The sequence below is a fragment of the Nymphalis io genome, chromosome 22 (assembly GCF_905147045.1).
Source record: "Nymphalis io chromosome 22, ilAglIoxx1.1, whole genome shotgun sequence".
NCBI lineage: Eukaryota > Metazoa > Arthropoda > Insecta > Lepidoptera > Nymphalidae > Nymphalis > Nymphalis io.
Genome location: NC_065909.1, coordinates 1570410 through 1597444, shown reverse-complemented (window position 1 = coordinate 1597444; position 27035 = coordinate 1570410). Strand labels below are relative to the sequence as shown.

Genomic DNA, 27035 nt, shown 5'->3' with positions numbered 1-27035 from the left:
TTTTGATGATTCTCTTTGTACTTATAACACACCAGACTCATCAGGATAGCCATAGTAAGACCTGATAGGTGAAGCTATAGCCGACATTAAATTTTTTATTTGCAACCATGTTTTTTTCTTCACATAAATAAGCAAGTACTACTTAATGTTTAGCTTCCTAGCATTTCATCATTCATTTGATCCTAAATTGGTAAACAATATCTCTGGTAATATTTATTTTACTCATACGAAGTCGGAATGAAATTATAATACATTAAGTGTACACCTATGTATTACACCTGTAGTTGCAAACCATCATCTGTTAGACTGGTGGTAGAGCTTTGTGCAAGCTCGTCTGGGTAGGTACCACCCACTCATCAGATATTCTACCGCAAAACTACGTAACTAACGTACTTGGTATTGTTGTGTTCCGGTTTGAAGGGTGACTGAGCCAGTGTAATTACAGGCACAAGGGACATAACATCTTAGTTCCCAAAGTTGGTGGCGCATTGGTGATGTAAGCGATGGTTAGCATTTCTTGCAATGCCAATGTCTACGGGCGTTGGTTACCACTTACCATCAGGTGGCCCATATGCTCGTCCGCCTTCCTATTCCATAATCATCTGTTTTCACATATATTTATTGTGTTACATATATGTATATCATATCTTCTATTTACGTGTAACTTGTGACAGCTTGTAACAGATGTTTGCGATGTTCCATTGAACGGGAAGTGATGACAGACAGACGTAATCTATAGCAAACAATCTTTCTTCTATAAATAATTACAAAGTAGGAACGAGACATGATTTATGTTGCTACATATCTTAACAATAAAAAACGATTGCCTCGTTGGTCTAGTGGCTTTGACTTGATGTAAGGCCGCAGATCCGGAGGTCCTGGGTTCAATTCCCAGGTCGGGCCAATAAAAAATTATTGGGTTTTTCTGTCAGAAAATTCTCAGTAGCAGCCCGGAGTCTGGAAGTTGGAAGTGTGTACACTCCCGTGCCTCGGAAAGCAAGTAAAGCCGTTGGTCCTGCGCCTGAACTCTTTCCGGTCGTGTCGAATTTCCGTCCCATCGGATTATGAGAGTTTGGGGATAGAGATTGCACCTGTTTTTGCGCACACACTAGTGATCTATAATATCTCCTGCGTAGTTGGCTAATCTATCTTGAGATTGGCCACCGAGGCCGAAATCGGTCTGGAGTACATTATTATTATCATAACAATACATTAAAAGGTATCTATGTAGGAAAACAAGGACGATTTTTCTCAATATTAGACGTGCGGATTCGATATTAGGATTTCTACACTATAGCCACCAATCAACCTACTACATTATATATTTGAATAAAAACTTTCTTTTTGTTTGTATTATTGTATAATGTAGGCAGACTGGCAAGTCACCACCACTTATATACACCACTTATAGACCTTATATACAGCGCTAATCGCTGTAAGAAACTTATAAACCTGGGGAACTAAGGGAACTAAACTAACCTGATATCCTAATAAGGTGGTATTCCTTTATCAGATTGAAAATCAGGCATCGAAGCCATATGTATTTTTTAAAACATATTAGCAATTCCTCTATTAAGGGAATTACTAACACTTCTGTATACCCCTTAACTCAGCGAAAAAAAGTTAGAAGCAAGGACATGGCTAGTGAGCCCGTAAACCATTGCGTCGTAGATTAACACACATATTAAAAATAATCTTAAAATTAAAAATATTTGGTGTAACTCTCTGTACTTTCTATATTTCTGCCGGCAGTCAGAATTGAGGAAGACGAGTTTTTGTTGCTGCATTGTTCTTCCAAAATTATTACTAAAAGCCAAAATATGATTAGAAGACAAAATGACAATCAACCATCATATCGAGGACAGCGATGAAAATACATTTATTGTTTATCACATAACATATTTATGATATAACATATTCATCAAAAAGAGTTAAGACGGAGGAATTAAAAAAAAGGAGGAAGGATTTATTAGCCGATAAAGTCAAAAAAATTTATTCAATATAGAAGCGTTACACCTACTTATTGATTGTTATAAATCTACTCGGTCGGAAATAAATACTTCAGACTTGAAACTTGAACTGGCGAAAGAAAGAATATATATATATATATATATATATATATATATATATATATCCTCGAGGAATCCCAGTCTAAATATTCATAGACCGATAAACTCCTAAACGAGAGCCGGAACTATGAATCCATTATGAAGATCTGATAATATTTTGATTTAGTAACTTCCAGCCCCTAGGGATCATCACACGGCGAAATGTAATTAAAGGTCATACGAGATAAATTGGTCGTTTCGTTACGTTTTGTGTTTGTGAAGGCCTTCGCCAACTAGAAATATGATTAATTATGCTATTAAAATTTAATAGGTCACTAGTTACAGGCTTCATGAGGTAGGCACAAGTTATAACTAGTTCTTAGCAAGAGCACCACGTGCTTGAACTACGTCTAATGTGATTACATCCGAGACATAGGTGCTTGTGAGGAACGATACATTTAATATGAATTACGATGGACTTTGTACATGAAATACACTTTTGTGATTATCTTTCGAGAACCCAGGGGTATTCCTCGAATATAAGCCAGGGTAAGATATCGATACAACTTTCATTCTATGTTTTGATGTAATCAAGGTAATTGATGAGTATGAATTTAGTAACGAAATTTGATGTAGTCCGGCGGTCGTAATAGACATTTCGATGAACTATAATTATATAACACATAGAAATGAATATTGGTACATTTATACTAAGGCCTTAATATAAATATATATATATCAACAATTGCGTCGGCTAAAAAAATCATTCAAAATCAAAGGCATTTGATTTTGCCTTTTTTACGTAAACGATGAGGTTATCATAAAAATAGTTAAGGCAAAAATTGTAGATCATGAAATCATCTACAAAATATGAGGCCGGCATGTACAGGTTGTCTAGTGCATAATGCGTAATTTTGCATGTAATGCAAAAAATTTAGTTTAACTTACTTTATAAATAAATAAATATCCTGGGACTTTATTCACACGGCCATCTGATCCCAAATTAAGCAGAGCTTGTACTATGGAAACTAGACAACTGATACATATACTACTTCTCTTTTGTAAATACAAGTTCACATTATTGGGCACTGCTCCCATCGAATCAAAAAGTAAGTGCAAAGACTTTAATTTTTTTAGGGAATAATAAAAAAATATTCACATATTCAACACACAATAGAAAAAAAGAAAAAAAAACTGAAAAAAGGTACGAACGTAAAAGCCTGAAGCTTACATATATATAAAATTTATTAACACAAATCGAGTCCACTTCGCGTTCATCAGGCGAAAATAGATTTTTGGACGCAATTCGTTTGGCGTTCCTTTTTTAATTCCATTAGAGACATAACAGTCGGCGGGCGTAATATATGTAATATGGCTATTTGCTAATTACAAAGCTAAGGCAACCATTTTTTTAGATCAGACTACCGGCTACAACTTAATAATTTAAATATTTTATATGTATAAATCAAATGGGCGTTATTTACGCTAAAATGGCAAATTTCAAAACATATTCGTCACAAACTGAATACCACGCTGACGACACCGCGACATTGGTTAGTCTTTTAATAACTCTTCATATATTGTTACTTAACTTAGAATAAAATATTTATCTGTACTGTAAGAAACATTTCAAATGAAATGATTGCGAATAAAATATACGAATTATTAGAACACGACTATCCTGTATTTAGATCCAAATATAATTCATGCTTCTTACAAACATCCGCTGAATATTATTTCACTGTGCACGCTTAATACTTTAAATACAAAAAAAAATGCGTTAAATTACATAACGCGTAGCGTTTATAACTGGCGAATATTCTAGACTTACTACTAGACTTTTAGCACCTGCTAAATGCCTCAATGAAAATTTATCTCCACATATTCGTGTATAATAAGATAACATAAAGTCGCAGACGCTCGACCATTTGCAAGATCAATAAAGATTTGGTCCCAATTTCTTATTGTGTTACTAGCAGAGCTTGGCAGACGTTTCCTGCCATAGCGATCGTTTGAACGATATAGCGCCGTCTAGCAGCGAGTTACAAGAAAGCGAAAAGTATATATATCCATAAAAAATACTCAAACGTGTCAAATTTCATCGGTGTCGAAGTCAAGTGATGTAACAGACATACTAACAACCATTATCTATATAAGACTAGTTTTCGCACGCAGCTTCGCTTGCGCGATAGGGGGAGAAAAGTAGGTATTAAATAAAGTAGCCTATGTCTAGGGTTTGAGCTTTCTCCATAACAAATTACATCAAAATCTGTTCAGTGGTTTAGCCGTAAAAAGGAAAACAGAGTTCAATTTATAATGTTAGTATTGATTAGATTTCGCTGAAGCAAGCAAAACTAATACATACAGGATTTCAAATGGGAGTTAATTGGAGTGTATTATTCATTTTAAATAAATGTGCTTACGTTTGCTGTCTAGACGCGACGGCTCCGTAGCGACATGCTTGACCCCGGCCTGGCTCGACATCTCCTTGCCGCTACAACTGTTCAGTAACCATCTTATTTCAACTGTAAACAAACGGATAAATCAATAAACATATTTTATATATTATAATATAACAGGTATTAAGTAGCATGATCTTTTTTTTATTATAGGTAGGCTGTGGGCCACCTGATGGTAAGTGGTCACCATCGCCCATAGACATTGGCATTGTAAGAAATGTTAACCATCGCTTACAACGCCAATGCGCCACCTACCTTGGGAACTAAGATGTTATGTCCCTTGAGCCTGTGATTACACTGGCTCACTCACCTAAAGAAGTCGGGACTCCTGGGAAAGTCTTTGGGAAAAACTTAGGAGCTTTGATGCACATTGGGAGGGGTTTATGTCCCAGCTATAGTTTGTGATTAGCTAAATTATGATACTTAGTATAACTATATAAATTTCCTAGTGCTAAGCTTGGGCTTTCTTTCAGATTAACTTCATTCATTCACAGCTGTTTACTTCACCACAAAATAGACTATAAACTGTTGAGGAAATAATAAGCTTAGTGACGGTTTTAATCCGTGGCGATCGGCTAAAATCCACGTATTCTTTAAAAGTCTATCGATCTTTTGACTGCCTCGTCGGTTTAGTGGCTAGATATAAGTCCGCAAAACCCGAGGTCCTGGGTTCGAACCCGAGGTCGAGGTCGAGAATTCTCATTTGTCCGCTTACCTTTTCATGTGTAGACTAACAAGGCCACTGATAGTAAGTGGTCACCACCGCCCACAGACTATGGCATTGTAAGAAATATTAACCATTCCTTACATCGCAAATGCGCCACCAATCTTAAGTACGAATGTTTCATGCCTGTGCCTGTAGCTACACTGGCTCACTCACACTTCTAGCCGGAACACAACAATATTAAGTATTGCTGTCTTTTTATTCGTTTTCTATTTTTGTATATAAATAAATAATTACATATAATCGCAGCCTCTATATAATATATAAATGGTTCTAATACGATTATAGATCCTTTTAAGACGCTAGATTGTTCAATAAAAACGCCATAAACGGTGAAGTGGGTCAATGATATTTATGATTACGTTTATATTACTTTCTTATCAATAGTATTGAGCGATTACACGCTCTTTAAAAATTCATATTTAAAAATTATAATTAGAATTTTAGTTTATCCAACTTTGTAATCCAACTTTGTTTGTATGTAAGTATATTTATTTGATCCGAGATAGCTCCGTGGTCCTTAATCGGAGATTGAGGATTCAAAATAGGGTAAGCGCATTGGAATTTTCTTAATTTGTATTTCAACTAGTGCTTGTGAATTAAAACATTTTTTTTATAGAATAGGAAGGCGGACGAGTATATGAGCTACCTGATGGTAAGTGAACACCAACGCCCATTGACATTGGCATTGTAAGAAATGTCAACCATCGCTTACATATCCAATGCGCCACCAACCTTGGGAACTAAGATTTTATGTCCCTTGTGCCTGTAATTACACTGGCTCACTCACCCTTCAAACCGGAACACAACAATATCAAGTATTGCTGTTTTGCGGTAGAATATCTGATGAGTGGGTGGTACCTACCCAGACGAGGCTTGCACAAAGCCCTACCACCAGTATATATTACATATACTACTTTTCTTTTGTAAATACATATCTTGATAATTACACCCAGACTCAGGACGAACAGACATGTTCATGCACACAAATGTCTGTCTTGGGTGGGAATCGAACCCACAACCTTCGACGTGAAAGGCAAGTATCTACCAACCACGCCAACCGGCTCATTTATTTATTTGAATGAATAACTATAAATGCAAAAACGTCTCCAAGCACTGTATCAGTGCTAATCGGTAAGGACTCACTTCACCACTCATCCGTGAATTATTAACTATTACTTATGGTGATATATTATTTTCAAAGTTGTGGGTTCACTCTTGATGTTACAATGGTTAAAATCCCGCAACAATCATAAGATGGTATGCAAATGTCGTATATATGTTTGTATTATTATAAATTATATAAAATATCAGACTACATTCTTTTCATTTATAGAAAATGTATTTAAAATGTCATAAAAATAGTTTAGAAAATTTACATTTATAAATATAAAATTTCAATTATTTACAATAAATTTCATTGTTTAAGAATTTAAATATTTATTGCACTACCCTATTATAAATATATTTTTTTAATTATAGTAACATGCGCTAATAACCAATGCTTGAGTTTTCCTTTAAAACAGTTTTAATTTTTTTGATGCGTGTGTTCTTGAAATGTGGATTTATGGTCTATGTCGCAAATCGCTTTCTGATATTTTACGGCCGTTTTTTCCGGTGAGTTTCGAATTTGTTCATTGATATAGCTATAGCTGTTTTATATAGCGTTGCTTTAATTTATCGATAAAAAAAATCGCATTCTAGTTGACATAACAACTCCTAAAAAATATTTTATTTATAATATGCATAATAATGCAGCCCATGGCGGGAGGGTGCCTGTTACTTATTCACGATATTCACGTTTTTATGATATCCATATATCATACTGATATCATAAAACATTAATAAGATCGTACCGCTTTTAAAGATATTCCGCTAAATACATGTTTTGCCTTTCGCTTTCGCGTTGTTTTATTTATTGGAGAAACATAGAACAGGTATATATGTATTTGGAGCCAAGCCCTTAAATAAAAATCCACGACAATATTAATGATAATAATAATTTTATTTAAAAACCATCATATTAGATCAGAAACAAAATCTGAACGATAATAAGTTGTATGTTTTCCGTTAATTTCTATATACGAAACCTTATCATCTGCAGAAGGCTATATTATCCTTTATTGCAGTCCAAAACTAAACCATATATAAGGATTTACATGAGTATAAAGATACCTATGCTTTGTGGTGGGACTGGGTAAGTAGCATCCGCTTATCACATATTCTACCGCCAAACAATAATAGTAAGTATCATTGTGTTCCGGTTTAAAGGGTGACAGAGCCAGTGATTACATGACACAAGCGGCATTTCATATTAGTTCCCAAAGTTGGCGGCACGTTGGTGAAGCAAGACATGATTAATATGGGCCATATTCCAGACTAATTTCGGCCAAGGCGGCCAATCTCAAGGGAGATGAGCCAACTGCGCAGAAGATATTATAGTGCACAAGTGTGTGCGCAAACACAGGTGCACTCTCTATTCCCTATCTCATAATCCGATGGGACGGCAATCACACACGACCGAAAAGAGTTTAGGCGCAGGACCAGCGACTTTACGTGCTTTCCGAGGCACGGGAGTGTACACACTTCCAACTTCCAGACCCCGGGCTGCTACTGAGAAATTTCTGAAAGAAAAACTCAATAACTTTTTATTGGCCTGACCCGGGAATTGAACGCAAGACCTCCGGGGACCTCCGGCCGCTTTATATCTAGCCACTAGACCAACGAGGCAGTCACATGATTAATATGCACCAACTCAAAAGTAGGCCAAACGCACACACACAAAAAAGAAACGTTCACGGGCTTAACTGATTAAACTTATACCAATTATTGTCATTACTTATGTATATATTACCACCGTAGCCTCCGACTAGCATATACTTATAAGCGTTTAAATAGCTGGGAATGTATACGATAATAGCACAAGGTCTCTGGTGCCCGTATGCCATTGAACTAGTCAAGTTTTTAAATTATTAAATTTATCCTTATAAGAAAAAAAAGGCATAGGTACGAATAATTCAGGCTATTTGATTCGTATGTATCATCTACATACCCAAATCGGTAACAATTAATTGAATCGTGTAGCGTGACGAATGAAGGGCGCTAGCGCTAGGCACCCCCTTATGTCCTTTACTGGGGGATCCCATCCTAATTTATAACCATTACGGTATGAACCAGATTCAATTCCAATCTAACTTTGATTATTCTATATTTATTCGAATCCGAAACGAACCGATATTATGTTAACATATACTGTTACGCCAAAACTAAAATTAATTGTTTTGCCAATTGTCGATAATTAAATTAGAGAATAGGAAAACGGATAAATGGCAACGATTACGCTTCGATTCGATTGCGATAGTGACAATTTGTTAATAGAATTGTAGCCCCATGTACATGTAACGTATGGCGTTACGACGTGAAAACACACAAACTCACTTGCACAATTTTTAGTTAGGATAACATTTAATATCAAACGCAAATAATGAGATTAGAACGTTCAAACGTACTCTTTCCGCTTCATATATTCGTATAGATGTTGGCCCAGATTTTATATAAGGTCAATACGAATTCTAATTGTTAAAACCTTTTAAATACTTCAATTCTGATTTTCGAGAACGTTCATTATGAATACGTAGATGACGATTCTCATGTTCAAGGATCCATTAGTAATGGCGGACGCTAGGACCAATTAAGATCCATTATAGATAAAGAGCCTAATTAAATCTAAGCCTTCTCAAAAAAAAAAGGGAGAGACGGCCTTAGCCCAGCAGTGGGACATTCACAGGCTGTTACGGAATTAAAAAAGTGATTCTTTTTTGATATTTTAATAGAGCTTGTAAATTCATTATTTCATAGAACAGTGCTATTCTTTAAGAAATCATTCCATTAATTACAGGTGAAATTTTGACAACTGACGTATGGTGATACACCATTTTGATGCGTGTGTTATTGAAACGTTACAATTGTTATGTTCAATGTCGCATATCACTTTCTGAAATTTCACGATAGATGAGTCTCGAGTTTGTTCTTACAGTATAGTACAGCTCTTAAATACACGACTTCTGGGAAAAATCCTTTTCGTCTGTTAAGAAGAAAGATATGCATCTCAACCTAACATATTATAGTAGTAATTTCCCGTGAATGTCTCACTGCTGGGCTAAGTCCCCTTCTCTTTTTTGAAGAGATTTATTTTATTTTTTATTTTGGAGCTTACTTCACCATGCTGTTCAAATTAAGGTTGTAGGTTTTCTCATTATGTTTTTATTTACCGCCGACCACGAGATACATAAAAGACTAATATATTTATTTTTCTATTAAGAATAAGAAATAATTTAGGACAAACAAACACTGCAAACAAACTGCGAGCACTGTAACAAAAGTTACAATAAATGAATGTAAAAATTGATATAATAAAATCCAAAAGAAAAAAACAAAAACAAACCGAAATTAAACATTAACTAATGAATATAAGAAAACAACGAAAAATCAACAAAATATATTAAAATTACAGAAAGAAAAACAAAAAAATTATGTACACACACAAAGACAAGGATACTAGTCTTCTATTTCGGTCTACCGGTAATTTTTTATAATTACTCCAAGGATACAGTAAAGTCATAACACGTACCTAAAGCAGACAGGGCGATGGGATTCTTGAATTTCATCGCGATATGTTCAAGCACATGCACAGATTAAAATCTATAATCTACTTTTGTGGCTATCGTTTTATCTCAGCGTGTATCAGACCATTTTAAACTAGGGCTATCAGTAATCAGATACAGGTATACATTATTCTGGCTATATTCGAGGATATGCTCATTGAAACGATTAGCATTTTTAGTTACGTCATTTAACGTATTTATTGTAGTATTTTTAAAGGGAAGAAATGCCATTTTTTACAAAAAAAAACATGTTAGATGTGACTAAATTACTTCAAGTAAACTGTGTGTGTAGTGTTAACCAGATTGTTGATAATTGGTTTTATAGTGTAAACAAATGTATATAAAACTGATTTCCGACCGCGATTTCGCCCGAGTGATAAGAGTGGGGTAGGTGTTAGGTACAAAAAGTAGGCTTTCGGAACTTGTTTCATACCAAATTTTATCAAAATCAATTTAGCCGAAATATAAAAAAATAGAACAAGTGACTAATTGTTTATATTTACAATTTCTAAAATTATTACTGGTTAACGGGGATACTAAGGGACTGTCAGACGTAAATGTTCGGGGAGTTCCCAAATTTCCCAGCGATCTGGCAACCCTACGCTAGACGTTAACCGAGTCAATGTCAAATGAATATCTAAAGGAAAAATGTGGTAAGTATTACGTCATATGTTCGTTACTCGTGCTGTATTTTTATTTAGGTACTTTTTAAACCTACCTGAAGACCAAAACAACAAAAAGACCTCATCTGGTGAATCATTGGTTAGAATACTGGAAGTTTACATAATAATTGGACTGCCTCGTTGGTTCAGCTTCAAGACTGACTTTGAAAGAATTCATAGCCCTTGTGACGAAAGTATTTTATTAACGAGAAATTTTGAGCTGTGAGTCTGGAAGTGGGCAGTGTTTGATCTCTCTGACAATTTGAAAATCACGAAAACCATTAGTCCACTTAAAAAACGCCCGATCCTGTTGGATTTGCGTTATCGGATTATGCGAGTAGAGGAATAGAGTGCTCGTGCACAAACTTTTAAGCACTGTAATAGGTTCTGCACTATTGGCTAGGCTCCTTGGCCACCGTGGGCAAAATGTTTCAGGATTTAGGCTGTACGAAGTAACACATATTTACTGGTAGTTTTAATTTTACCTTTCAATAGGTACAGTGACAGCCTGTGAACCTCCCACGGCTGGGCTAAGGTCTCCTCTCCCTTTTTGGGGAAAAGGTTTGAAGCTTATTCCACCACGCTGCTCTGAGGCGGGTTGGTGGAATACACATGTGGCAAAATTTCAGTGAAATTAGACACATGCAGGTTTCATCACGATGTTTTCCTTGATGATGACATGAAGATCCAATGGTGTTTGCCCGGGTATGAATCCACGATCACCGGTTAAGATTCATCGGTTAATAAGTGTAATGCTTTAATATTGTATAAGGAAATTTTATTTATTTTAATAAAGTATTACAACACAAATCAAAACATATTTATTTGAGCTCTTTTGAATCGACATTTTACGGAATCATATTAAGGTAAAGCTACCACCGGTTCGGAATGTACATTCTATCGAAGAACCGACAAAAAACTGTAGTTACCTCTTTTCAAACAATTCAAATACAAGTTATATCAATCAAATGCAAATAAATTGGTATATCCTGGAAGTGAACTGGGAACTAACTGCACGCATTTATATAATCTTGTGTTGATAAATATGTCTTATTTATTAACGTTTTATTAACAAACGATTTAAATTTGCTAACTGGTAAAGTTAAAACAGATTCCTAAAGAAACATTTAACTGATCGTTTTCCTATAAGAAACATGATAAAACTTCGTTATAATCATTACGATTTATTTTTATTAGGTATTAAAACTAAGTCGCAGCAGAATTAAAAACAGTTATCAAGTTATTAAGTCATCATGATAAAAACAACATTATCGATTAATTATTTCATACGTAAGGAACCATTGTATATTATATATCGTATTGTATACAATATGCAATATATATATTATATATATAATATAAAAATGTGGCCATCGAACGATTTGTGTTGATGGGTTTAGTGGGTATGAATCCCACCTAACAGCCCAGGAAGCGGGGTAGTTTTCTGAAGGTTACCACTGAGCGCAAAAATACAAAGTTAAATTAATAATTGAAATAAAAATGAGTTTTAAAACCAATAAATATATATGGAGTAACATAAATAAAAACAAAGTTCCGTTAATAGAATAAATATATTTTTCTTATTATCATAATAAATTATAGCATCGAAGTATATATGTAGTATACGCGGCACGCACATTCAAGGAAGTAGAGAGCGGAGGAGAGAGGGCATGACGGCATAAGAGGGGGACATACCTCATCAGATAATCTAGCGCCAAACCTATTCCATTATATAACACATATTCCAAATATATTCCGATTTCCGTGTGAGTGAGCCAGTAGAACTACCCGAGCATGGCGAATTTGGGATGGGCAGTTGTCACCACTTATCATCATTTGTCCATCCGTCTACCAATTTTATAAAAAAATAAAAATATCACACTATGCAGAGTTACTTACTGTACAGTCGAATGACAAACGTTGTCGGGATAATCCTAGAGGGGAACCTATTAATCTAAATTCAAATGGCCGCCATATTGAATTAAGGGGGAATGCTTTTTGATAATTACTTCAGTTTCCATCTAATCATTTTTACGGGTTACTAATTTTTAATACTTTTCGAAGTAAATAATCTGATTATCTAAGCGATATACATTAAAATTGATGTCCTAAAAGTTAATTAACTTATAAGTGAAAGTAAATTATACGGAGTTATAAGGAATGAAATTGATGATAATGTCCTTCTGACCGATTTCGGCCATGGCGGCCAATCAGGGGAGTCTAGCCAACTGCGCGGGACACAATGTTCTATATATTCCCTCACTCGCATAATTCGATGCGACGGCCAATCAGACACGATCTGATACAGTTCCGATACAGGAACAACGGCGTTATGTGCCGAAGTAGTGTACATGCTTCTAATATTTTTAACAAGATATCACAAGATAATAAAATAAAATCGAATGAAATAAAGAAGAAGCGGTAGGAATGTTTAAGAATTAGGCGCTGACTCCACGAGCGAGAGAATCGCAACGAGTCCGCGCTTCTATCGTCGGACAATCTCCACGAACGAGCGATAATTCCGCCGCGTATCGTCGCGAGTCGTAACGGAATCGCAGAGTTTCCGCGGCGACTCGTAACGGTATCCCCGCGTTTCGTTGACGACGCGTTCCGAAAGAAAGAATTGGCCTTAATTTCTCTGTTTCGATACTCGGCCAACTGAACATCGTAAAGAGCAGGTCTCTCTTTCACTTCAAGTATAAACTTTTCAATGTCAAACATTGTACTTTTGTTCAAAAAGCTTCTCGAAACGTCCTTGTATAACGAGAGGCAACGCTGAAATGACGCTGCGTTTGACAGCGCGCCCGCTGCGCGCTCGTCGCGAGAGCGCGGCGGGCCCGCTGCTAGTCGCGGCCGGCTAGCAACGATGTAATGACGTTTCGCGCGCTCGTTGCCACTCGTCGCATCGCGGCGATAATATCGCCGTGTGGAGACGGTTCCATAGAGAATGTATAGAAATACGTTGCACGACGATAATATCGCCGCGATTCTCTCGCTCGTGGAGTCAGCGCCTTAGTCTAGTAGTGGTATTCTGTACGTACAAACCCGAAAGACACACTTTAATGAATCTCCAGAAAGTGATATGCGTACTAAGCAATGGAGTTTGAACTCGTGCAAGCACCATCGAAATTCCATGTACTTAGTGTTTATAATTCATATCGTGTTCAGCGATGCAGGAAAATATCGTGAGGAAACCTGCAAGTGGCGGATTGATACTGTCACGTGTATCCACCCGCAATGAAGCAGCGTGCTGGATTTCGTAAACGAAAACGCTTCGTCGAAATAAAAATAGCTTTATTTCTACTGCAACTAAGCCTTACTTGAATAATTGTTCTAGATTATAATAATGTTAAGTTAAATTATAAGTTATCATAATATATAAATGTATGTGGTAGGGCTTTGTGTAAGCTCGTTTGGGTAGGTATCACCAACTCATCAGATATTCTACCGCAAAACAGCAGTACTTGGTATTGTTGTGTTCCAGTTTTAAGAGTGAGAGCCAGTGTAATTACAGGCACAAGGGACATAACATCTTAGTTCCCATATTGGTGGCGCATTGGCGAAGTAAGCAATGGTTAACATTTCTTACAATGCCAATGTCCATGTCCGTTGGTGACCACTTACCATCAGGTGGCACATATGCTCGTCCGCCTACCTATACTATAAAAAAAAATGTGCTAATGATATATATATATCATTATAAATATGTAACAATTAATGTTCGTAACAGTCGCCTCTGCGGAGTTGGTGTCTCCTAAACCTTGTCTCTTGCATCCAATGGGATCCATATCTATGATTGAAAATCGCGATGTCGCATTTATGTGACGTAATAACTTATACGGATGCCTTTTAAAAAGAATTGTTAATAATAATGATTAATTAAATTCGTGTATTAAAGCTTATCGCATCAAAATAACGTATCACGTTTCACGAGGTGAATTCATACAGCATATCTCTGCAGTACGGTCGGATAGATCGCTTGGCACGCAACTGATTGCGTAACATTATTTTATGTATTATTTTAAACATAATATAAATTATAACCGTGTGAAGTTTACTTATCTATGTGAAGTTTTAATGTCTTAAAGTCACAGACTCTTAATTATTTCTCAATTAATATTGTAATGCCGAGATGGCCTAATGGTTAGAACGCGTGAATCTTAACCGATGATCGTGGGTTCAAGCCCGGGCAAACACCACTGAATTTTCATGTGTTTAATTTGTGATTATAATTAATCTCGTGCTTGAAGGAAAACATCCTGAGGAAACCTGCATGTGTCTAATTTCACTGAAATTCTGTCACATTTGTATTCTACCAGCACGCATTGGAGCATCTTGGTGGAATAGGCTCGAAACTTTCTCCTCAAAAGGGAGAGGAGGCCTTAGCCCAGCAGTGGGACATTAACAGGCTGTTACTGTTACTGTAATATTGTAATTATTAAAAAATAATTACGTGTTAAATTAGGGCTATGTTAATAATAATATGGACAGTCATAACGTATTTCAGACGGTTCTAAGAAAGTTAGCTAGATATTTTTTATTAAATTTTAAAATTTACTTATAGTATAATAATAATATCCTGGGACATTTTTCACACACGGCCATCCGATCCCAAACTAAGCAGAGCTTGTGCTATGGAAACCAGACAACTGATATACTACATATACTATTTTTCTTCTGTATATACATACTTATATAGATAATTACACCCAGACTCGGACATATTCTTTTTTTTTTACAGAATAGGAAGGCGGACGAGCATATGGGCCACCTGATGGGAAGTGGTCACCAAACGCCCTTAGACATTGGCATTGTAAGAAATGTCAACCATCGCTTACATAGCCAATGCGCCACCAACCTTGGGAACTAAGATTTTATGTCCCTTGTGCCTGTAATTACACTGGCTCACTCACCCTTCAAACCGGAACACAACAATAACAAGTACTGCTGTTTTGCGGTAGAATATCTGATGAGTGGGTGGTACCTACCCAGACGAGCTTGCACAAAGCTCTACCACCACTATAAAATAAAGTAGCCGTCGAGTTGGTCTGTTTGAACGCGATAAACTCAGAAACTACCGTTCGGAAGTTCATATGATCTTCACTAATGGACGGAGTGCTTCATGAGGAAGGTTTCGGTGTATAAATAATTAAGTATAATTAGTATTTGTGTTAATTAAATATGACGATGATTGTCGAAGATGTTGAAAATACATGAATTAAGTTAAACGGTTAGTGACGGGCCGTTTGGCGTGGTTTGTAGATACTTGCTTTTCACGCCGAAGGTTGTGGGTTCGATTCCAACCCAGGACAGACATTTGTGTGCATGAACATGTCTGTTTGTCCTGAGTCTAGGTGTAATTATCTATATAAGTATGCATTTACAAAAGAAAAGAAAAGTAATATACCTCCGATTAAGAACAGTACATCTCAAAATAAGTTTAAGGCACAATGCAGGCAATGGCTTCTATCTATGCAAAAGACGCAGTGTGTCTGGACAAATGTGTGTAACTAAACCTCAATTAATTAATTGTTACTTTGATTGTAATTTATTAAAACATATATCTCTATTTGTTTAAACATTTTAAATATTTTTTTACTATTTTATTTTCATTTTTTATTCAATATGAAATATTTTCCTTTTTCTAGAATTAAAAAAAAATAAAGACCTCACTGTTTTAGTAATGCTTGCATGTTTTATTTTATTTTAGCCTATTGTGCGTGTTATAAATTGTATTAACTTTTATTATTTAAGTAATTTTATCTCCTTTTACTGCACTGAATGTAGCGTTTGTGTTGGCAGCATATGTACAAGGCGTAGACTGAAAAGCAGCCTAGCTGAGACTACGACCTTTTCACCAAATTATGATATTGTTAACTCTTTTTTTTATGGTTATGTACCTTAATTTTTTTGTCTTTGTTTCTTTTTGGTGAATAAAGTTATTTATTATTATTTATTATTATATATGTAGTATATCAGTTGTCTGGTTTCCATAGTACAAGCTCTGCTTAGTTTGGGATCAGATGGCCGTGTGTGAATATAGGTGTATACGATATAAATGTTCTATATAAACCCTTACTCTACCAGTGCAAAGTCTACTAGTATATTATAAAAGCAGTTCTGTTAAACATTGATGCGTAAAATTTGTATTTTTAAACTTTCCGTTCCATATTTAGTGACGTCATAACAATAATGTAGTTTGCGTTTAGATTCTGCTTTGATTACAAATTAAATGTAACGTTTTATTTTTTTTTTCTTAATACAATAAATGAATGTTTATTAATAAATTTAATATTTCCTATCATAATTGTTGTCGCGGTGTCATTATATAGGTCGTTATTGTTATTTCTTTGCGGTCAGTAACCGTTGTTACACGTATGTCCGTCCTTGAAGCTACATTACTGATGCCCTAGTTCTCTGACTCAAAACACAGCCACTCGGTATTGATTCCGTCCTTCTACTATTATTTAAAAACTTGGCACGAACACTTTCGCAATAAATTAAAAAAAATATATAAAAACTTTATAGACTGCGGAACTTTTTTCGTGAATCACTTTATTTTTAATTTTTTACTTTTTTTTTTCACACAAGTTTATCGGTCAGTAATGATACAGAACTAAAGAGTTTGTAGATGGATAGCGTTTATCTTAATGATAAGATTTAAATGTATCAAGTATCGATCAAGTCTCGTTCACATTAGATCGGATCGACATTTTTTTTATAGTAAAGGAAGGCGGACGAGCATATTGGCACCTGATGGTAAGTGGCCACCAACGCTCATAGGCATTGGCATTGTAAGAAATGTTAACCATCTCTTACATCACCAATGCGCCACCAACCTTGGGAACTAAGATGTTATGTCGCTTGTGCCTGTAATTACACTGGCTCACTCACCCTTCAAACCGGAACACAACAATACCAAGTACTGCTGTTTTGCGGTAGAATATCTGATGAGTGGGTGGTACCTACCCAGATGAGCTTGCATAAAGCTCTACCACCAGTGAAAACATATTTATCGCCGACAAATATATCGGATGATTATTGACGTATGTTAAGCAGCCAAAGATAATTAAAACAAACTACTATTTAACTCATTTATATTAAGAAACTACTCACAACTTACAAAAACATGTTATAAGAACTTGTTATCAACTCAGAAATATAACGAGATTTTGATGAAATGAATGAACGACGAGCCGGTTGGCGTGGTTGGTAGATACTTGCCTTTTCACGCCGAAGGTTGTGGGTTCGATTCCCATCCAGGACAGACATTTGTGTGCATGAACATGTCTGTTTGTCCTGAGTCTGGGTGTAATTTTCTATATAATTATGTATTTACAAAAGAAAAGTAGTATATGTAGTATATCAGTTGTCTGGTTCCCATAGCACAAGCTCTGTATAAGCTTAATTTGGGATCAGATGGTCGTGTGTGAAAAATGCCCCAGGATATTATTATTATTATTATTAACGATTCTTTATATTATTCGTAATCACAAAATATTTACCACAAAATTCTTGCATGAGAATTCAAAATGAAGCAATTTCCCGCCAAGAAGAGTATCTGTCAATGTTATTGTTGCCAGATTAAAAATGTAGATTATTATTTTTTAATATCAAGAGTGAGACAGTCTTCAGTAAAATTTAATAATATTTTTGTATTACGTCTAATATTATATATTACAATCTGATAATTTTACGATATATATTATATACTCTCCAATTAACAGGCTAATTATCGATTTTAATAATATCTACAAAACGCTCAATAATATGACTAACAATAAGAAAGTGTCAAACGAAGCTCTTATAATTGACATTTTTAATGACAATTTGAATTAGTTTCGTAAAAAAATATCTATTTTTTTTTCCTCAATAATAATGTATAAATTTTTGTTTACAACATATTTTCTTTATAAACGTACCTCTTACTTTTGTTCGCCTTTAATCAAATAATTAATATTAAAAAAAATTAAATGTTCTCAGATATTTATATTTTATTCATTTTATACCAATCAAGTGATAATTTTATAATAATTTAATTGTTAATGTCTTTTCTATTTGTTACAAATATTTTGATTTTTAAAATTATTATTTTTTTGTTAACTCGAAATGTTGATATATTTTGCAACACCTACAATTTAGGAGACACTTGATTTGTATAACGTCACGTTTAAAGACTCAGTTGTATTTATTAGTGTTCTTCTTGTTGGTGTTGATATTATAATAAATAAATAAATATAGGTAGGATTGATTTTTAGGGATCCTTGATCCCTACAACAGCGTTTGTAATAAAAGGGCGGTAATTTAAAACCGTCTTGGTGGTGAGAGGAAGGTAAAGTAATCAATTAATTATTGGCGAGACTTGTGATTTGTTTAGTGTGTTGAATTGTGTTATTTGGATTTTTTAAGAGTAATTCAGTGAGCTATTTACATCAATTTCAATCCACTGGTGGTAGGGCTTTGTGCAAGCTCGTCTGGGTAGGTACCACCCACTCATCAGATATTCTACCGCAAAACAGCAATACTTGATATTGTTGTGTTCCGGTTTGAAGGGTGAGTGAGCCAGTGTAATTACAGGCACAAGGGACATAAAATCTTAGTTCCCAAGGTTGGTGGCACATTGGCTATCAGCGATGGTTGACATTTCTTACAATGCCAATGTCTAAGCGCGTTTGGTGACCACTTACCATCAGGTGGCCCATATGCTCGTCCACCTTCCTATTCTATAAAAAAAAAAGTATGATTTGGTGTTCTAATTTTAAAAAGGGTCAATTCGAAGTTTTTTTTTAAATCAGTTTCACTTCTGGATGCTAAATATATATAAAGTAATACATTATATTACAATTTACATACATACAATATAAGGTTATTTTTGTGCATACATTAATTAGAAATGGACACATAGCTTTTTAAACGAATTATAAAAATGTTCAATGATTTCGACTGACCAATACAATGGGTAGTGTATTGTTTGTCCGTTTTTACAGTTACGAAATAATGTGTAAACAGCAAGAACTAAAAGTCAGCCAGATAGAAAGCCATCGTTACAACCAAATGTAAACGGTGCAATAACACTACGATATGACAGCGACAATAATGATGAGTAATATTAAGTATCCGACACACTTGCGCGACCAAGCGAAGTTATCACGGCGCGAAATTACTTGTAAGGGCCGGCGCATATCTGGGTAAGCACAACCCGTATTAATTTTATCGCCGGTAATTAAGAAAAAACATTACATAAATTGGAATAAAATTATATTAAATAAAATAAACGACCACCCTTTTAAGTAACAAAGCGGAGAGCTACAAAGTTGCAAGCAGAAATGCGTCACTTCGCGTTATAAAACTATTTTTTTATTGTACTTATTAAGCAGACTGGCAAATGACATGGTAAGTGGTCACCACCGCCGATAGACGTTGGTATTGTAAGAAATATTAACAAAACCCTTACACCATCAGTGCACCACCAACCTTGGGAACTAAGATGTTATGTTTTTTTTATAGAATAGGAAGGTGGACGAGCATATGGGCCACCTGATAGTAAGTGGTCACCAAACGCCCTTAGACATTGGCATTGTAAGAAATGTCAACCATTGCTTATAGCCAATGCGCCACCAACCTTGGGAACTAAGATGTTATGATCCTTATCTGTAGTTAAATTGGCTCACTCACCCTTCAACCAATATCATATAAAAGTAAAGCTAGCGACGTAACCATATACTTTGTTGTGAGAACAATAATGTTGATAATATACATTAAGATGGCTGTTTGCCAGGTGAGTAATATATATTTCATGTAGTTTTAGTGGATTTGGCGTTAGAATTCCATCGATTATCGATTTAAAACGTTGTTAAGGGAGTGGTGTAATTATAGGGGGGATGATTATAATAAAAAACAGGACTTTAACTTGGTCTATCAATTTTTTTTATAAATAAGGCTTCTTTCTCGAAATATAACTATAATGATAAAAAGCATGGCTTTTTGTTAAATAATAATTTTATTATATTTCATTAACATATCTATGTAGTTTCAGGTTTAAGAAGTATTTATTGATCTTATTTTTTTTTTTATAGAATAGGAAGAAGGACGAGCATATGGGCCACCATATAGAACAAAACATAGGTGTTGGTATACATAAGTAATTCAATTGGTGTACGAGAGTTACTACTGAGCTTCTTGCCGATTTTTATCAGTAGAATTTACATACCAAACTCGTGTTAGCTTATCGTTTCATTAAATCTTGCAACATGAAGATTCAACGGTGCTTATAAGTGCTAAATTTGAATTCTAATTAAAATTATAAATGCGACAGTGTTATGTGCTTGAAAGCGTGTCACGCTTTCAGGTCTAAACAACTCAAACGGTCATTATGAAATTTTGCATACACGTTGTTTGGGCTACAAAAGGACACGTGTTACCTAACACCTGACTCCCTCACACGCAAGCGAAGCAGTGGGCGGAAGCGAGTAAAGATTATTTTGATTTTAATTTTATCAATCACGACTTAACGAGCGTGTCAGCGAAGCCACACAATCACTAAAGCCGGACCGAAATAAATATACATATATTAAATACAATTCCACGACACTTAAGTTTCCGACTTTGTAAAGTCAATTAATTCTTCCTGGGGCACGGAATTCATTAATATTTCAGTGATTTTGGTTAGAAAAAAGTATGGGGTTTTTTATTTTTAGATTGATGATTGATTATTCTTTTAATAATCATCAGTGAACTTACTGTGAATGCCTGTAGTTCCACTTAATATATTTTATAGTGACTTAAATGGATTGAATAAAAAAATATTTTATACAAATCTACGATTCTGTTGCTTAAATAACCCGGCATCTATCCACGCCGTTAAATATGGTTAATACTTTAAATGAGCAAGGGTAACAATATTTTTTTTATTCTATCAATCTCAAGTTAAACGAAACTATTCAACTCACTGAAAACTTTATTTATATTTAATAATCAAAGCACCTCTTTGTAAACGGTGGTAGAGCTTTGTGCAAGCCTGTCTGGGTAGGTACCACCGAGAGGGTGGATCAGATATTCTAGAGCTAAAAAACAATACTCAGTATGGTTTCGTTCCGGTTTGAAGGATGAATGAGTAAGCCAGTGTAACTACAGGCACAAGGGACATAACATCTTCGTTCCCAAGGTTGGTGGTGCATTGGCGGTGTAAGGAATGGTTAATATTTCTTACATCGCTAATTTCGGGACGGTGGGACGGGACAAGGACGGTGGTGTTTACCCATTAGGTGGCCCATTTGCCACTTTCTTCACTGGTGGTAGGGCTTTGTGCAAGCTCGTCTGGGTAGGTACCACCCACTCATCAGATATTCTACCGCAAAACAGCAATACTTGATATTGTTGTGTTCCGGTTTGAAGGGTGAGTGAGCCAGTGTAATTACAGGCACAAGGGACATAAAATCTTAGTTCCCAAGGTTGGTGGCGCATTGGATATGTAAGCAATGGTTGACATTTCTTACAATGCCAATGTCTAAGAGCGTTGGTGACCACTTACCATCAGGTGGCCTATATGCTCGTCCGCCTTCCTATTCTATAAAAAAAAAAAAAAAAACAATTTGGACACCGCGAAACGTATGACAGAAGGTCACTCAACTCAGAAAAATCTGGAAAGCGAGACACATAACTTACAACATATATTTTAATTACAAAAATACGTACATGAACTTAAATTTTTATATCTTTTGATAGCCTCGACCGATTTTGATGAAACAAAGACTAAGCGGAACCTCGAAATACTTCTTATAATAAGTTAGTAATTTAATTTGTAATTTTTAGCAGTTTCTTAGATTAGCCTGGACAAACAGACAGGCAAAAATAAAAAAATAGCTGTTTTGGTTTTGGTAAATCGCAAATAGACAACCTACCTTTGAAAAAGGCAGTTATTTTGATATCACAGACAGACACTTCCATTTTATTTAAATGTATAGATTAAAATCTAATGTCAAAAAAAACAAATTTTTAGACTCTACATTCCAGTAGTAGCTTTAAATTTATTAAACACTGTAACGTGACGTATCACAGGTGCCCTTATGTTCTTATTATTTTGTATTATTTAAATAAAGAATTATTTGATTTCATATATAAGTGAAAATCGAGTTCACGCCGAATATAGCACAGGTGAGGCTGTTATATATAATAAAACTGTAAGAATTACAGCCTGTGCCTGTATGATGATTATTCGAGAAGGTTTATCACCAATACCGAGTCCAAGTTTTTTCTTAAATTGCCTGTTTTGCATTTAAATAGCCCACTGTTTTTATTTTTATTTAGAAAGGCAGAGCGAATGTGCTACCTAGGGATCTGTTTCAGCCAAGACATTGGGACTGTACGAAATATAAACCATATCTTACAACTACTTACTTTGTACTTTTATACACCACAAGGATTAAAACAAATATAAAAAACAGATACAATCTAATTATGAGCAGCATACAAATTTGGCGACCCTATCGCTACATAACGATCTCCTACAAGCAAGCAACGTTTTAAGAAATTACTCATAGGATTCTTTCCGTAATCCGTAACAGCCTGTGAATGTCCCACTGCTGGGCTAAAGGCCTCCTCTCCTCTTTTTGAGGAGAAGGTTTGGAGCTTATTCCACCACGCTGCTCCAATGCGGGTTGGTAGAATTCACATGTGGCAGAATTTCAGTGAAATTAGACACATGCAGGTTTCCTCACGATGTTTTCCTTCACCGTAAAGCACGAGATGAATCATAATCACAAATTAAGCACATGAAAATTCAGTGGTGCTTGCCCGGGTTTGAACCCACGATCATCGGTTAAGATTCACGCGTTCTTACCACAGGGCCATCTCGGCTAGGATTCTTTATTATGTTCAAAATCGTTAAAAAACACCAACGAATTTCATCCACCGTTTCTTAACGGATAAGGGTGTTTTCTTTTTCGATCCGGTGTTAGTTCGTTACTTTGTTTATCAATAAGTGTAATGTTTCTATATGAAACTACTTTCTGCTCGTGTATGGGGTGGGGAGGTGTTTTGTGCATATGGTAAAAATTAAAATAAACTCCGACACAAATAAAAAAATACTTAAAAAATAAAAATAAAAAATTGTTTTGTTTAACTGTATTATAAGTACCTAGTAATATTTTAATGAAAGAGTCGTCGCATCGGGGGACCGGAATTTGAAATCAATCGCACCTGTGAAGGTTGGTATATATTTCATAATTTATAGTTAAGAACCATCACGATTACATCAGGTTTCGATCTGAAAAAAACCGCATCAAAATCGGTCCATTCATGTGATTACGATCCGAAAGATATAGGTTAAAACGATTACAGTAGAAAAACAGCGCAAGTATGCGTCTCTAATTCCAAAACAAATGAAGTCAAAGCCGAATTACTAAAAAAAAATAAACGATTTATCGTCCAAGTTTATCACAAATAATGACGCGGGTACGCGGGTTCGCCCAGCTCTGAACTGATTCAACGCCGAAATGATACACGAGGTTAAGAATAGTAGTGTAATTATACTTTTATCGGTAAATTTTATACAATCTTGTGTCATCAGTATATTCATCTTATATTACGCATACAAAGTGCAAAGGAGGAACTATATTTAATTCATACTATGTAAAACAGAAGAAACGGTATAAATAATCTAGATGGAACAGTTGAAAGCCGTGATCCCAGTGGTTAGAAGGGGTGAATTTTAACCGATGGTTCGAAATGTAATTTTTCCATTCAGGTATCCCCTCAATACCCTCAATATTGGAACAGCGCGGTGGAATAAGCTATCCGGTCAAAAACAGAGGATTCCTCTCTGCAGGTACATATCATGACCGATTTCGGACACAGCGGCCTATTCTCTATTTCCTCACTTTTATAACAATCTGATGGCAACGCAAACGTGACACGACCGGAATACGTTCAGGCGCAGAATCAACGGCTTTACGTCCATTCTGAGGTACGGGTATACACTTCCAACTTCCAGACTCCGGGCTGCTACTGAGATTTTTTTTATAACTTTTCATCGGCCCGACCTGGTGTTCTGACATCGAGGTCTGCGGTCTTATATCTAGTTACTAGACCAACGTTTTTTTTTTAATGTGATATACTTTAAATATATATAAAAAAACGCTAATTATATTCACGCAATAAAGCAACGTAACTAAAGAGTTTCTGCTAAAGAGACGAAGCCTTTGTCTAGCAATGGGACATTAACGGACTACTCTCTATGTAAAACAAAACATTTACTTGTTTATTTCGCTGCACTAACGAGATTTCAAAGCACCGTGAATCAGGTGTCGACTATGATGTCATCGTGACATCATTCTTTGCAGTAATAATAGATGCTACCTGGTGATATGGAGAAATTAAACGAGTATAATGATTAGGTCTATTGATAAGAAAATCGGCTACTTGGGAAAAGGGCCCCCTTCGCTTTAACATATACAAGACTTTCTATATTGAAATAACACTAACTCTACTAAAGTTTATTTATATTTAACTATTTATTATGAAATAAAAACTTACGTGTTCAATTAAGTCATCTAAAAGTTAAAATATTCTTTATACGACCTACTCAAAGCACTTTTGATCGTTATTTTAATATAAATCTACTACCGGTTCGGAATTTAGTTTTTACCGAGAAGCATCGGCAAGCAACTCGGTAGTACTTTATTTAATAATCAAATGTACACGTGGTAATCATTTTTGCATACCTAGTTCATGTATAATACGTATAAAGTAGTAACTATTCTCTCGCGTAATTTCATGCGTAATTTCAGTAGCGTTACATGATATTATGATTATGGCGTTGATTTTTAGATATTGATTTGGGGGGCTTAGGAAAGCTTAACTTATCTAAAGGTATATATATATGTATATCTAAAAGCCAGTATTTTCGGTTCAAAATTATTCATGTAACAGTAACGGCCTGTGAATGTCAGCTGGGCTAAAGCCTCCTCTCCTTTTTTTTTTTGAGAAGTTCTTTATTCCACCACGCTGCTCCAATGCGTGTTGGTGGATACACATGTGGCAGAGTTTCAATGAAATTAGACACACGCAGGAAACATCACGATGCTTTCCTTCAAAATCATTTATTTGACAATTTTTCTGAACCTCACTCCCTCCCTCAGTTTAATCATTTGTGTAAATCTGATGATTGCTTTTTTTATTTATATGCCCATATATATAATGTATACGAGCCGAGATGGCCCAGTGGTAAGAACGCGTGAATCTTAACCGATAATCGTGGCTTCAAGCCCGGGCAAGCACCACTGAATTTTCATGTGCTTATTTTGTCATTATAATTCATCTCGTGCTTTACGGTGAAGGAAAACATCATGAGGAAACTTGCATGCAGCGTTGTGAAATAAGCTCCAAACTTTCTCCTCAAAAAGAGGAGAGGAGGCCTTTAGCCCAGCAGTGGGACATTCACAGGCTATTACGGTACGGTACGGATTCGATTAAGTGCTACAAAGGGCTGATGAAGTAAAGCATTTCATATTCGCAGTAGTTGCATAAATATTCATACTAGGTTTCTGTAATGTTTTATTTTAGGTAATAATAAATAAGCAGCCTGATGGTATGTTATCACCAATTCAATGCTTCGCTACGGAATCTAATTGGTTATGTTTCTTGTTTCAGAAATATCTGATTCGCGCACCATTCAAATGGAACAAAACTATACAAAGTATATTTGTTTGACGGTAGTATAATTCGTAACAGGTGGTAAGCAGGAGAGACCTTCATCAAGGCGTCCAAGCCCCTAAGTGGGAACCAGGTTATTTAGGATTTCGACCCAATGAAAGCTCTAAAGTGGACGTCTTTGGCACAGATCGGAAAGGATCGGATCGTGTCAGTAATATCGTATCCGCAGAATAACTATCTCATGCTGTGCAGAACTTGTGGCTCGTCGGAGTTCTCCTCATGGAGCGAAAATGTAATCCTGAAATCCACACTGGTACGGCGCCGCGAAAACATTCCGGCTGCTGTCCTCCTAACACTTACTACGAAGCTACTTTAACAGTTACTGTTGATACCTTCTTCCTTGGGAAACAAAAGACTAAGATAAGTACTGATGACGTCGTGATAAATGAAGCTTATGAAATCAACGTCTAGAATTTATTTATTTATTATTGAAAATATATATGCAGACTGACAAAATGGCCACTGGTAAGTGATTCCCCTGTCCATGGATATGGGCACTTTTAGAAATATTAACTATCCCTGAACCAAGATGTTTTGTTCCTTGTACCTTGATCTACTCTACTAGTCCTACTCTACACTAGCTCAGTCACCCTTTAAATCGGAACAGAACAGTACTTAGTATATATGTTTATAGTTTGGTGGCAGAATAGATGTGGTTGATCTCTACTAGTAGCCAGTACCAGTAACAGCCTGTTAATGTCCCACTGCTGGGCTAAGGCCTCCTCTCCCTTTTGAGGAGAAGGTTTGGAGCTTATTCCACCACGCTG

At 35.6% G+C, this 27035-nt stretch overlaps 1 protein-coding gene across 5 annotated transcripts in view; it reads right to left on the bottom strand.

The window, feature by feature from the left end:
- Nucleotides 1-27035, bottom strand: part of LOC126777028 (oxysterol-binding protein-related protein 6-like) — a 55089-nt gene that overhangs the window by 25996 nt on the left and 2058 nt on the right. For all 5 annotated transcript variants that reach the window (XM_050499862.1, XM_050499863.1, XM_050499866.1 and 2 more), the window contains exon 2: nucleotides 4472-4573. In XM_050499862.1, coding sequence (XP_050355819.1) covers nucleotides 4472-4532 — 61 coding nt within the window. In that variant the 5' untranslated portion in view covers nucleotides 4533-4573. The remainder of the gene's footprint in view (nucleotides 1-4471; nucleotides 4574-27035) is intronic.